The sequence below is a fragment of the Quercus robur genome, chromosome 3, assembly GCF_932294415.1.
Source record: "Quercus robur chromosome 3, dhQueRobu3.1, whole genome shotgun sequence".
In the NCBI taxonomy this organism is placed as follows: Eukaryota; Viridiplantae; Streptophyta; class Magnoliopsida; order Fagales; family Fagaceae; genus Quercus; species Quercus robur.
Window position 1 is genome coordinate 6,928,401 of NC_065536.1, and position 12,624 is coordinate 6,941,024.

At 32.6% G+C, this 12,624-nt stretch overlaps 1 protein-coding gene across 1 annotated transcript; it reads left to right on the forward strand.

Annotated features, from left to right (window-relative positions):
* The first annotated feature begins 1,289 nt into the window (after nt 1–1,289).
* LOC126719155 (uncharacterized) lies at nt 1,290–2,834 on the forward strand. The gene is made up of 2 exons (XM_050421739.1): nt 1,290–1,560; nt 2,365–2,834. The coding sequence occupies exons 1-2, from the start codon at nt 1,290–1,292 to the stop codon at nt 2,832–2,834; spliced, it is 741 nt and encodes a 246-aa protein (XP_050277696.1).
* The last annotated feature ends 9,790 nt before the right edge of the window (nt 2,835–12,624 follow it).

Consider the following 12,624-nt stretch of genomic DNA (forward strand, 5'->3'; position numbering starts at 1 on the left):
TGTCGGATCTATAGATCAACTGAGATTGTTCATAGATACTTCAAGGTCGTCCTTAGGGGGGTCCTGAAATTATATAGAGCTCTAATAAGACTGCGTAGCGAAGATATACCTCCAGAGATAAGGAATAGCAGAAGGTTTTACCCATATTATAAGGTAAATATTGCGACTTGTGTATTTTTGTAAATTGTGAAGATTTATGTAATTTTAAACCATTATGTTTGTCGAAAATTAGAATTGTGTTGAAGCAATAGATGATACACATGTTCGTGCATCTGTGCCACCTAAAATACAGGGAAGATTTCGTGGTCGCAAAGATGGAACCACGCAAAATGTGTTAGCTGCCATTAGTTTTGACTTAAAGTTCACATATGTATTGGCTGGATAGAAAGGCAGTGCACATGATTCACGTGTGTTAAATGATGCATTTGCTAAGCCAGGGGGATTTTCAATTCCCGATGGCATTACACGATTACTTCACCTTTTTGGTTTATTAGTTTAATAAATATTGTGCGTTTTCCTAAGCATAGTAGTGATTTGGTTTTATTTTTTAATATATGTAGGTAAATATTATCTTGGTGATGCTGGGTATGGTAATAAAATAGAATATTGTCACCGTATCGGAGTGTGCGATATCACTTGAAAGAGTTTAGTGATCGTCCTCCTGAGAATGCGCAAGAATTGTTCAACCTCCGACACTCTTCATTGAGAACCACCATTGAGCGAGGGTTTGGAGTGGTGAAAAAACGTTTTCGAGTATTGGATGCAGAACCATTTTGGTCTTTTCCAACACAAGTGAAAGTAGTGTTAGCGTGTTGTATGGTTTATAATCACATTATGGGGGTTGAACCAAATGACCACATTATGGAAGATGCAATGAACCAAGTAGATTCTAGTGACCACCAACAAGAAACACAATCACGTCGGGAGTCTGTCGAAGATAGTAGATCATGGAATGCTAAGAGAGATGAGATATGCCAAGCCATGTGGTCTGATTATATCAGGAGTGGAAAATAGTACTTTATTTAGATTTCTATGATTGTAATGTGTTTTTTCTTTTTGTTTTTTTGTAAAGACAATGTATTTACTATAGACTTTTGGTGGTGTAATGAAAAAGTATTTCTAGCATTACATTGTTATTTGATGGTATTACATTGTCATTTCCATAGTTAGCATGTTTCATTCTGTTGTGCACATTTATAAGCGTGGTTGTCTGTGTGTTTGATTTGTTGTTCATGTTCCGAGCGTTATTACTAAATGCTACTCTTACCATACTATTTTCATATGTAGTGATGTCAAAGGGCAAAGAAAAAGTTAGCAGCAACAAGCAATTTAGGTGGCTGCCACCCATGCATGAGATGATGCTTAGGATACTTACAGAGGAGGCTACAAAGGGCAATAAGCCCTCTAATACTTTTAGGGCCGGCTCCTTTGCTCTTGTAGCGAAGGAGATAACGGCCCAATTCGGGGTTGAGGGCCACCCGTCCTATGTTGACAACCGGATGCGAACTCTAAGGACCATGTGGTCCACTATTCAAACTCTTAGAAAGAAGAGTGGATTTGGTTGGGACGATAATCTGAAAATGATAACTTGCGACGCTAAAACATACCAAGAAGAAGTTATGGTATGGCTTCCAACTATATTTTCTTAATATAGATGATAATATATGTTTTTGTCTTTTATATAAAATTTATAGTGTCATTCTTTTTAGGATTCCATTGGATTTATAAGGTTTTCCAAATATAACTTTCATGTCACCTTAGCTATGTATTATATCTATACATACCTATGTGTTTTCATCTATCTATATGTGTATATGTGTCTGAGCTACAATTTTCTTTGGTTCTCTGTTTGGTTGCTAATAAAATGTTGGGAAAGTAAAGAAAAAATTGATACTTTCTTTTTAAGGTGATTTTTTTAATAGGTTTTTTTCAGCAATGACTTGGGAATAATGGGAAATTAAGGACCCACTGTTTTCTTTGATCTTTCTATTTGGTTGCTAGGAAAAAGTGAAGGAAAGAAAACAAAGTTTTTAACCAAAAGATTTGTGCTTGCTGTTGTAAATTTTTTTTTTTTTTTTTTAATTGGGCTCTCTCAGCAGTGAAGTGTGCATAATAGTAACACAATGTATTGACTTGTTCAATCCTTATTTAAGAGTTTTCTTGCATTACTTGTTTGATTACTGAGAAAATGTAGGAAAAAGTATGGTGTATTTGCTTTAATTGTTATTTCATAGTCTTTTATATTGAATTTATGAGTGAAGTTATTATTGCATTGTTATATACGTTCCTACAGGCACATCGAAAACATGCAGAATATCTGAACAAAAAAAATTAAGTTTTATGATGAATTAGCGATTGTTGTAGGGAAGGACACAGCCACAGGTGGCTTTTCTAAGTCCTATGTGGATATCGAAAATGAGCCAAAGAATGGGGATAATGGGGATAATGCGGAGTTTGTTGCAGATAATGTGGAGGAATGTGTGGTTGAAAAAGAGAAGAACGCAGTTGAATCATCCACCATTGGGTCGAGAATTTCCAAGTCCCGCAAAAGAGGGCGTGCAACTTCTAATGCTGATGATAATGTGCTGACTGATCTGTCTGATCAGCTGAAAGAAATAGTTGTCGCTCTGAAAGAAATCAATCGGGGCCCAGTAGATTACACAGCTTTGTACAATGAGGTAATGGCTATGATGGCGGATGGATATAGCGAAGATATGCTCGCTACTACCTTCGACCATCTTTGTGAAAATGAGAAGACGGCACGTGGATTTTTAGCCAAGAATGCTAGGTTGAGGAAGCTGTGGTTAGATGGTTATTTTTTCTCACAAATTTGATTTGCTTATTTCATGTTGACTGTGATGGTAGATTTAGGAATTAACTTTTGTTGTAGTATTAGTATTGACCTACCAATGTATTATATATGTACTCTTTTGTACTATTGGGACGATACAATGCCCAAATTATGTATTTGTACTGTTCAGATACCACGAATAGGTATCATTTTTGTACACCATTGAGGTGTAATGCCAATGGTGAACGATTGATGTGGCTGTTTTTATATAAATATTATGGGTATATTCAAATGATTATGTTTGATGTTGAACCAAATGACCATAATTTTTGTACTGTTACAGATATGTACAGAGAATGCAGGTTCTTGAATTTGAATGATTATTTTTGATGTTGAAGTGGATGATTAGTTTTGTATTCATATTTTCCGTAAAATGATCCACAAACCAAACACCGGAATTGGTTTTCTGTAAAAAACGAATTTTATTTTTCGTAAAATGTTTGACCGAACCAAACATGGGAATTGATTTTCCGTAAAGTATTTTCCATAAAATGTTTGGACGAACCAAACACCGGAATTGATTTTCCGTAAAACGATTTTCGTAAAATATTTGGAAGAACCAAACACTGGAATTGATTTTCCATAAAACGATTTTCGAGACAGCCAAACAGCCTGAATACATTTTCCTTTTTCGGAAATTAGCATTTCCGAAAAATATGTATTTTTCGGAAAACGTTTTACAGCAACCAAACACAACCTAAATTTAATTCCATTCCCGCCCATTCCTCCCAATTTCGGGGGAAATGAAAATTTGAGGTTTTAAGAGAATATAGAGGAATGAGTGTTCCCTCCTACCCATTCCATTCCCTCCTACTTAAACTCTCAAACAAGGGAATAGATAAAACTCCCAAACAAGGGAATGAAAGAATATTCTAAAATGATTCTTTTCATTCCTTTCCATTCCATTCCATTCCCTCCTCCCAAACGAGGCCTAAGAGTCAATATACAGGTCAATTCCACATGGTTTATCCATGTTATTTTCAGAATACAAAAATCGAGGCTCTAAAGGTCGAGATGGAACTCAAATCTTAGAGACTCGAGTTCTAGGTGGATGCGACGTGGAAAAAAGCCTACTTAAAAAACAGAAATCGAGCCTTAGAGGCTTGAGTTTTGAGGGGGTAAATCGAGTCCCTGAATAGTTTGGTATATAGCTTCAAAACGTTGCCAACTAACTATATAGTCTGGGGATTGGTGTCAAGTGCCAATCTTCCCCCTCTTATATATATATTTGGTTTACTTTGTTACTTTTTAATCTTTTAACACAAACATTTACAAAATTTTTCAATTTCTATCTTGTTAAACTGGTTTTGTAGAAGTTGGGCCACCAAAAAAATTTTCTTATTAGTAAGCAATTTTACTTCATAATGCAAAGATCAACTTGGTCTTTCAAAACAACAAATGACATCCTTAATTAGCACAAACAAAGGCACAATATAGCTCATAAACACAATTAACAGTATCACAAGCTACCTATAAACACCCAATCCTCAAAAACTAAAGAACAATTGACTACTTAAATACGAGCACAAGCCAAGGGAATATGCTTCTAAGAAACCGAAGCTATATAGTACATGTGTTATTGGCATAAAAATCATTAATCAATAAAAAAAATTTATATTTCATATATATTACTAAATAAAATCGTTGATTTAATTATTAGAGGGCAAATACGATAATTAAAAAAATATATATTTAAATAATTTTTTTTCTGATATAAACAATTATATGTTTTTGTTTTTTTTTAAATAATAATATGCCAACTTACTTGTTAATCTTTCCTAAGCCTTCCATTCCAAATTCCTGCAAAAATCTCACTGATTAGAACAATCAAATAGAGGAGAGAAAAAAAACAGAATATGGGTTTAAATAAAAGACTTGAAGGAAGAGATAAATATCAATGTCCTGGAAAAATACCATTTTGGCAATGATGTCGTTTTTTACATCTTCTTCTCATGTATTTTCAGTACATTTCCAGTACTTGTGAATTTGAGATATTTTTATAGTTGTCCTCAAGTTTTTTTCTTGTTAAACCTAAAATTTAGGTATATTTTTGAATTACATAAAAATTTAATCCAAAAAAGGGAATAATTTTATAGATAATATATATAAAATAATAAGAAGAGGGAAAAAACATTTGCCACCAAGGAAGATCACATTTCCCAACTTATCTTTGAAATCAACCAATTTTTTTCTATATGTTTGGAAAATAAACAAATACCTCTAATTTGTTACTTTCTCAGTTAGATGTAATTAACATTTTTAAAATTAATTATTAGAGCCCGTTTGGTTAGGCTATTCTAAAACTCTTAACGCGCATTTTTATCAAAAACACAAATATGTGTGTTTAATAGTATTGTGATTTTACTAGAAACTGCGTTCTTTCAAACGCCATATATCACGTTTTGAAACTGAAGTATCAACCAATTTTTTGAAAAACACCACTTAAAACGCAGATTCGTAATACTTTTTAAGGTTTGAAAACCTAAAACACCCTCAAGCATGTGCTAAATGACAAAATCATCAGCTAACAAATAAACTCACCCCCTAACTTTCCTACGACAGCACTGCTCAAGGCCTCAGGCGGAATTTGCAGCAGCAGTGGAGAATGTTGTCAAGACAAGAACGAGCTCAGCTGCATCACTATCGTAAATGGAAACAAGAAGGCACTACTTGTAGGAACATCTTGCATGTCCACTTGCTCTCCGTCCATGTTTACAAGAAGAAGTTTGCATGCCCATGAGAATGAAATCTCTGTCTCTCTCTCTCTCTCTCTCTTATCTCTGCTATCTCTTTTTCACTCTCTTTATTTGAGGTTGATATTAGCATTAGGAAGGGAAAGTAATTTGGGGTTATTTTAATTTAGTTTTTGCTTTTAATAATATTTACTTCTTCTTTTTTTAAGAAAGGCTAGTGGGGATTAGTGAATATTGTTTTTATTTTTATTTTTATTTTTATCATTATTATTTTCATGAGCTACTTAGAAAATGATAGAATAACATCAATATCAAAATTAAGTTTTTAAGTACTTTTTGGTAATTTGTAGGAAATGCAATTTTAAACTAATACTATACACAAGTTTTACCAAATGTTTTATTGTGGTTTTCAAAATTGTGTTTTCTAAACGCATATTTTAAAAATGCTATTTTTAAAAACGCATATTTTTAAATAACTTATCCAAACAGACCTTTAGTTGTACATCACAAAGAAAAGAAAAAGTTGAAGATTGCATTATTATTTTCTTCAATTGCATTTGCAATCATCGTAATTTTAATGGATTTAATTGAAAAAGTAATAGATTAGGGGTATTTGCTCATTTCTTAAACATAAAAAGGGAAATTGGTTTGTTTCAAAGATAATGGGGGTAAATCATGAACTATCCCAGACATAAAGGGAAAAAATGTTTTTTTTTTCCCAATAATAATAATAATAATAAATTATAAACTTTGTATTTGGTCACTATACTTTACAACATATTTCAATTTGCTATCTAACATGTCAATTGTGTTAATTTGGTTTCTAACCTTTCAGTGTTATGTCAATTTAGTCTCTGTCAATATCTTTATGGATGAAAATTATTGACATGATAAATGTTCAAAATAAAAAATTAATTTATTGCCATGGATGTTACTTTTTTATTTTAACCGTTTATCATGCCAGTAATTTTCATCTAAAAGATAACAATATGGAGTAAATTAACACGATACTTAAAAGTTAGAGACCAAATTAAAATATAATGTAAATAATAAAGATCATATATACAGTTTACCCAATAATGCTGTGAAGGATAATACTAGTTTAGAAACTATTTTTAAAAATTTATTATGAGGAAGAGATTTATTACTTTTTTTTATTTTTCATAAAAATAATATTAAAATTTTGTCAAAATGATACATTAACAAATGTGGACAGCTATTAACTGGATACTTGTAAAAAACAATAAATGTTGATATAACATCAATTTAAAAATATATGATATTGTAGTTAATAAAAAAAATAAAAAAATAAAAAGAAATAAGATTTAGTTACCTAATGTTCCTTAAATTCTTATTTTAAATTTTTATTGTATGAATTTTTTTCTAAAAAAAATATTTTTTTTTTTGCTATTTTTTTTAAATTACCACTTAATTGTATGTTTAAAAAAAGAATTTAACAAACAAACCTAAGGTACTTTATCTACCATTTATTAAAAAAATATATATATTTTTTATTCTCTATCCTCTAATCTATCAGCACTGAGCACCACACGTGAACGTCCGTTCATAAATAAAAATTTTCAACTTGGTAGAGATTGCAAATGGGAGGCGTGTCACGTGAAACTGAATATGATTTGACCAATTTGTGATTGTGTCGGGATATGGTTGGATCATCATTCATCCCTGACAATAAGAAGCCTGTTGCAGTTGCAAAAGCTTCATATATAGACATTAAGTTTTGTCAGTGCGGCGTGCATGCATGACTGAGCAGTATCTATGCCTGTGTTATCGATTTTGTCACCGTCTCAGTGCTTGGTCCTTTCAGTAGTTCCATATTCAGTGATTAGACTATTCACCAGTCTAGATTCATTTTATAGCTTTAGGTTCTTCTCAAAAAAAAAAAAAAAAAAAATTTATAGCTTTAGGTTTATGGGTTTTTTTTTTTAATACTGTTTATTCAACTTTTTTTTGTCTGGTTGTGTGAACTAGATTCTTTTTTTTTTTTTTTTTTTTTTTTTACATAATAGAATTTCTAATTTAATTTAATTAAAGTATATGTGTATGAAGTTCACTTCCGAAAACTTGAATTTCGGTTTTTATTTCCTACATTTTATAAGTATTTATACTTATAAAATGATTACCACACTAATAATGTACGGTGATAAAATTACTAAGTATTTTAACATCTACACATAGAAAATGAGAAAATTTTAAAGAAACTAACAGTGATTCGTTAACTTAAACTTATGCATGAAAAATTAATGAATTATTATTAACAATATATTTCTTATTTTGAAAAATATATATTAAAACTTATAATTATTAAATATTTATTATTGTTACTATCATTATTATTGATAGGATTAAATATCTAATATTACTCTAACAAGTAACCACAGCATTCTCCAAAAAAAAAAAAAAACAAAAAACATTAAACATGGACACACAAAAAAAAAAATCGGCATAAAATAATTGCTTTGTGCAAGTATTTTTCCTTCTTTAGCTATAAGTAAAATTTTTCCATTCCCAAGTTCTTTTCCCCCTGAAATGTACTTTAGGAAAGGAATCTATTGTGCCCGGCCCACAAAGGCTTAAATCCTTTTGTATAAAAGGATAAGATTAATAGAAAACAAAAGTAGTAATATTAGGATCCGTTTGATATATGTATTTAAAAACTGAAAATTAAAACACCCCCTAGACATCACTAATCACTACTTTTTTTTATTTTTTATGATACAAATAAAATTTAAAACCGGTTTTAATCGCTATTTATTTATTTATTATTTTTTTTTTTTTTTTCATAGCTAGCGTCAATAGAATGCCTTAGCCCAAAAGTGTAAAAAGGCCCCTAGACACTCAGACACCCACGTATGATAAGCATTAGTACTATAGCCTGAAAGGTTATGGTTTGTTTAGATACAGCAAATGAAAAGAATGAATTAAATTTTTTTAAGAAGCCAGTAGAATAGGGGGTGTTTCGTTTGATGGTATGTTTGTAATTAATTGCAAGTGTGTAGAGCCGAAGTCAGTGACTTGTAAAATCCAAGCTCAGTACCGTTGGAAGCTTTTTTTTCTTTGAGTATACCTCTAGCTTCACTAGTTCTCTTAACGACATACACCAACCTCTTCCTCTAATTTTTCTATAAAAACCTCTAGAGCAATTTCAACTCCAACTTCCCCGTTCGCTCATATCTCCCATCTCTCTGAACTTAAAATAAATTTCATCCTTCTTCTTTTTATCTTTTCCTCCTCATATCTCTTAACAAGTGTTGATTTCATTTGTTCACAGCGAAAGAAAAGTTGTCCACCCTGAAGAACCCCAACCCAGCCGAAATCCATCAGACACCGAGAAGCCCAGTCGAGACCAACGCACTCTTCGGTCTATTCATCAGAGCCAACTTCCCCTTTCGTCTTCTTTTCACTTTCACTCCCCAGGATTCTCTCTATCCCCATAGTCTTTCTTCATAAACGTGGTCCTTCTCCCCCAAAATCAAAGTCCTAATTTACTCGCACAGCCCAATTGCACCCTTGACCTTTACATATGAAGCTCGCAGACATTGCACCATCTTCATCATCCTCCTCCATTCTTGCTCCTAAGGAAAGTGTTTAATGTTTCTGTTAAATTCAAAAATAGTATGTTTACCGTTACAGAAATTTGTTCTTGGTTGCTGTTCATTTTTGCTTGTTGCTCTTGATGTTGGACACGTTTTTCCTCCATGTCCTTCTAATTGTTCATTTATGTATAACTGCTTTGAGTTAATCTTCACTCTGTGTTGCTCTGGATGCATCGCTTTCTTTTATACATAATTCTAGAATTTGTTTGGCACAGTTTCTGATCAAATGACCATTTTACCATGGTGCAGTTACTCGGTTAGAGCATAAGGTTAAGTTGCAGTTGAGAAATCATAAAACAAATATTTAGGTCATAAGTGTCTATTATCTATTAGATGGCAGAGCCCTCCTCTTCTGAGGATCGGAAGAAATGGTCTGCAACAGTTGAAACGGTGCTCATTGAAATTTTGTTAGAAGAAAAAGTTAGAGGGAATGTTCTTAATGGGGATGTGAAGAAATGGTCATTTTTTTCAACTAATTCGGAGACTCGGCATGAAATATGATCATGATACCCATATTGTTACAGGTAATAATAAGGTGGTCAGATGTAATAAAAGTGAGTGTTATATATTTAATTAATTTTCACGCTCATTCTTTAAATTTTTCGTGTAAACAATCTCATATATATTGTTGTCTTTAATTTCATGCATATTATTTTTGTCTGATTCTAGTTGATTAGTGGGTATAATAATTTTCATAAAAAGGAATCGGACAATTATAAATTGTTACAACAGTTCCTTACGCAAACATCTTCTTCCCAACGCGCTCAAAAGGAAAACAGCCAGCCCATTCTGACAATGTCTTTTGTCCTTGTAAGTCGCAAAACTGTCCTTGAACTTTTGTTTGATGGTTTGATGGTGTCTTGTTGTACATGATCAATAATATTTTTTTGTTAAAGAAAAAAAATAAACTTTGGCCATTTTAATTTCAGCAAAAAAAAAAAAAATTAGATTAGGCCGAATGGAGGGAAGCTTTAATGTCCTTCAAACAGGAATCCCGATGGGATTGGATCAAGCATCTGACTAATTTATCCTAGGGTTTCGTAATTTCTTTATTGTCTTTCTATGCTTTCATGTAATCTAACCTCAAAATTGGTGGTTACTTAGTTGGTGCATAACTATTAGTTTCAGAGTCTTATGGTTTCTGTAGTTTGATAGTTTGGGATTGTTTGTATTAGAGGATCATTCCTCTTGATCTTTTATTTGATGATGTCTTGTTGTATTTGATCAATAATATTTTCTTATTAAAAGGATAAATAAATAAATAAATAAAACTTAGGTCATTTTAATTTCAGCAAAAGAAAAGTACTGTACTTTTTATTTCTAAAATGCTATGGGATTAATTTGATAAATATGTCTTTAGAACGTTTGTTATTAAAAATAATTTTAAAAGAGTTTTTATATTTTTTATGAAAAATATAAGAGGTTATAATTTTTTTTTTCATAAAAAGTTACTAAAATGAATTCACGAAACACATTCAGGCAACATGTGTAACAAAGGCATTAAAAATTTTAGTAAAGTTAAAGGACATATAACAATTATACCCGCCAGTAGTTGCAGTAGCAGGCTGACCAATGGCATCAGTCCTCTTCACATCAGCCAATACAGCATCAATATTATCATCCTCAAAAGCAATACACATGGTACTGTTAAAAAAAAAAAGCATAGCAACATATTAGAAGTCATTTCCACAAATTAACTAGAAGATAGAGAATGATTTTTTATTAGAAAACATGAAGGAACCACACACCGAACAGGCAGCAAGCCTTGTTTGACTGTAAGGCCAGCCCATTAACACAGCAAGTCACCCACCCTTTGAGGCATCACCCAACTCACACCCAAAAGTAAAAACATCTATGTTAAAACCAATAAAAACCCAAAAATATCAGTAGGAGGCTGTGGTGATTGTTGTAGCAGTGGGTCTTGAACCCCCAACCTTAACCCCCACAGCTCACCTAGCACTTGTAAGGGGTGGATTGAAGACAAATGAAGATGCCACCCCACTGATTTCAAACTGATTCATGTGGATCGACATTTATGGGTGCTTTGGATCGGCATTGGTTTGAAATTTTTAAACCACACTCAATCGAATCGAGTCCATGTAAAATTCCTCTCAAAAACTAACGAACCCAATCACTGCAACTGCCTATTAGTAAAGGAGACCCCAAGACATCACATTGGGAGAATGTAAGAGTTTGACAGCTGAGATAGATTAAGAATGTAACCGCCAAAATGAGCAAGTGAACAGGCTACACAAGTAGTTCTTGAGCAATAAAGAACTCAATAAAACAGCACTGATCAGAGGTCAAATGTAAAATATATAGGCATCATGAACCGGTAAATGAGAGATGTAAAAATAAATAAACAGCTGCAACAACGATGTAGTGTGTAAAGAAAGGACAAAAGAGATTATAAAGGTTACACTTACAGGAACATTGGCATGTATAAGTAACTGTTCAAGTTCTGCCATTACATTCTTCAACAGGTCATTTCCTTGATTTTGATGATTACTTCTCATGTCATCTTTATTTTCAAAACTAAACATCCCGGGAAGCAAAAACAATAAGCCACCCAAAGGCTGTCTTTGAGCAATATATTCTGCCATATGTTTATCAAAAATAATAATGATCAGGAAGTAAAAAAACCAAGTGGTAAATCTTCAACTTGAGAAACAAATGGAATTGGAGATATATATTATCTAACCATTTTATAAATATGAGAAGGAAAAATGATATCCATACCAGCTATAAATAAAACAAAATCTAATCAATGGCTTAAGAAGGAAAAAGGTGAATCAGTATCATGACTGAAGTAATATTTAACCATCATGGATACATGAAGGTGTTGGACTTTATTACTTATTGCTCTTATTAATAAGGGTGCATGCAGCATATTGCCAATGAGCTATAGCATACTAACCTAAAAGTTTCTCTCTGCTAGTGAAGGGTGGTATCCAACCCTCCCCTAGAGTGTAGAACTGGTGTCCCTTCCTTTGAAGGTGTCTGTGTCCCTTAAGGTAACAAGTTTACCTTAAGGTTTTGTTGGTTTTTTTCTTCAGGGATTTTGGGAAACAGATAATAGATTAGGATGGAAGAACTCACAAAAACTTGGAATAGCCTAACCCTCTCGGAATGTGAAGGATCAAACTTTCGCATCAAGGAGGAGGAGGCGAAAACGGAGTTTATTGTAGCAGCTAAATTCTTAACTAAAAGAGCTCTTAATATAGACGCCATAGCAAAGACTTTCACTCCCCTTTGGAGATCGAAAAACGGCTTCAGAATTAAAAAGGAAAGTGACCATGTGGTTTTATTTTCTTTTGATGATAAGAGCGAGATGGAGAAAGTCATGGAAGCTGAGCCTTGGAGTTTTGATAAACGTTTAATGGTCTTGCAACGGTATGGAAGGGAAATGGATGTAGGAGATATGGAGTTTAAAAAGATGACATTTTGGGTGCAAGTTCATGATCTT

Coding starts and splice junctions, on each gene's coding strand:
- LOC126719155 (XM_050421739.1), top strand. CDS start 1,290: ATGTCAAAGGGCAAAGAAAAAGTTAGCAGCAACAAGCAATTTAGGTGG. Junction 1,561..2,364: donor TAGAAAGAAGAGTGGATTTG/GTTGGGACGATA, acceptor CGATTGTTGTAG/GGAAGGACACAGCCACAGGT.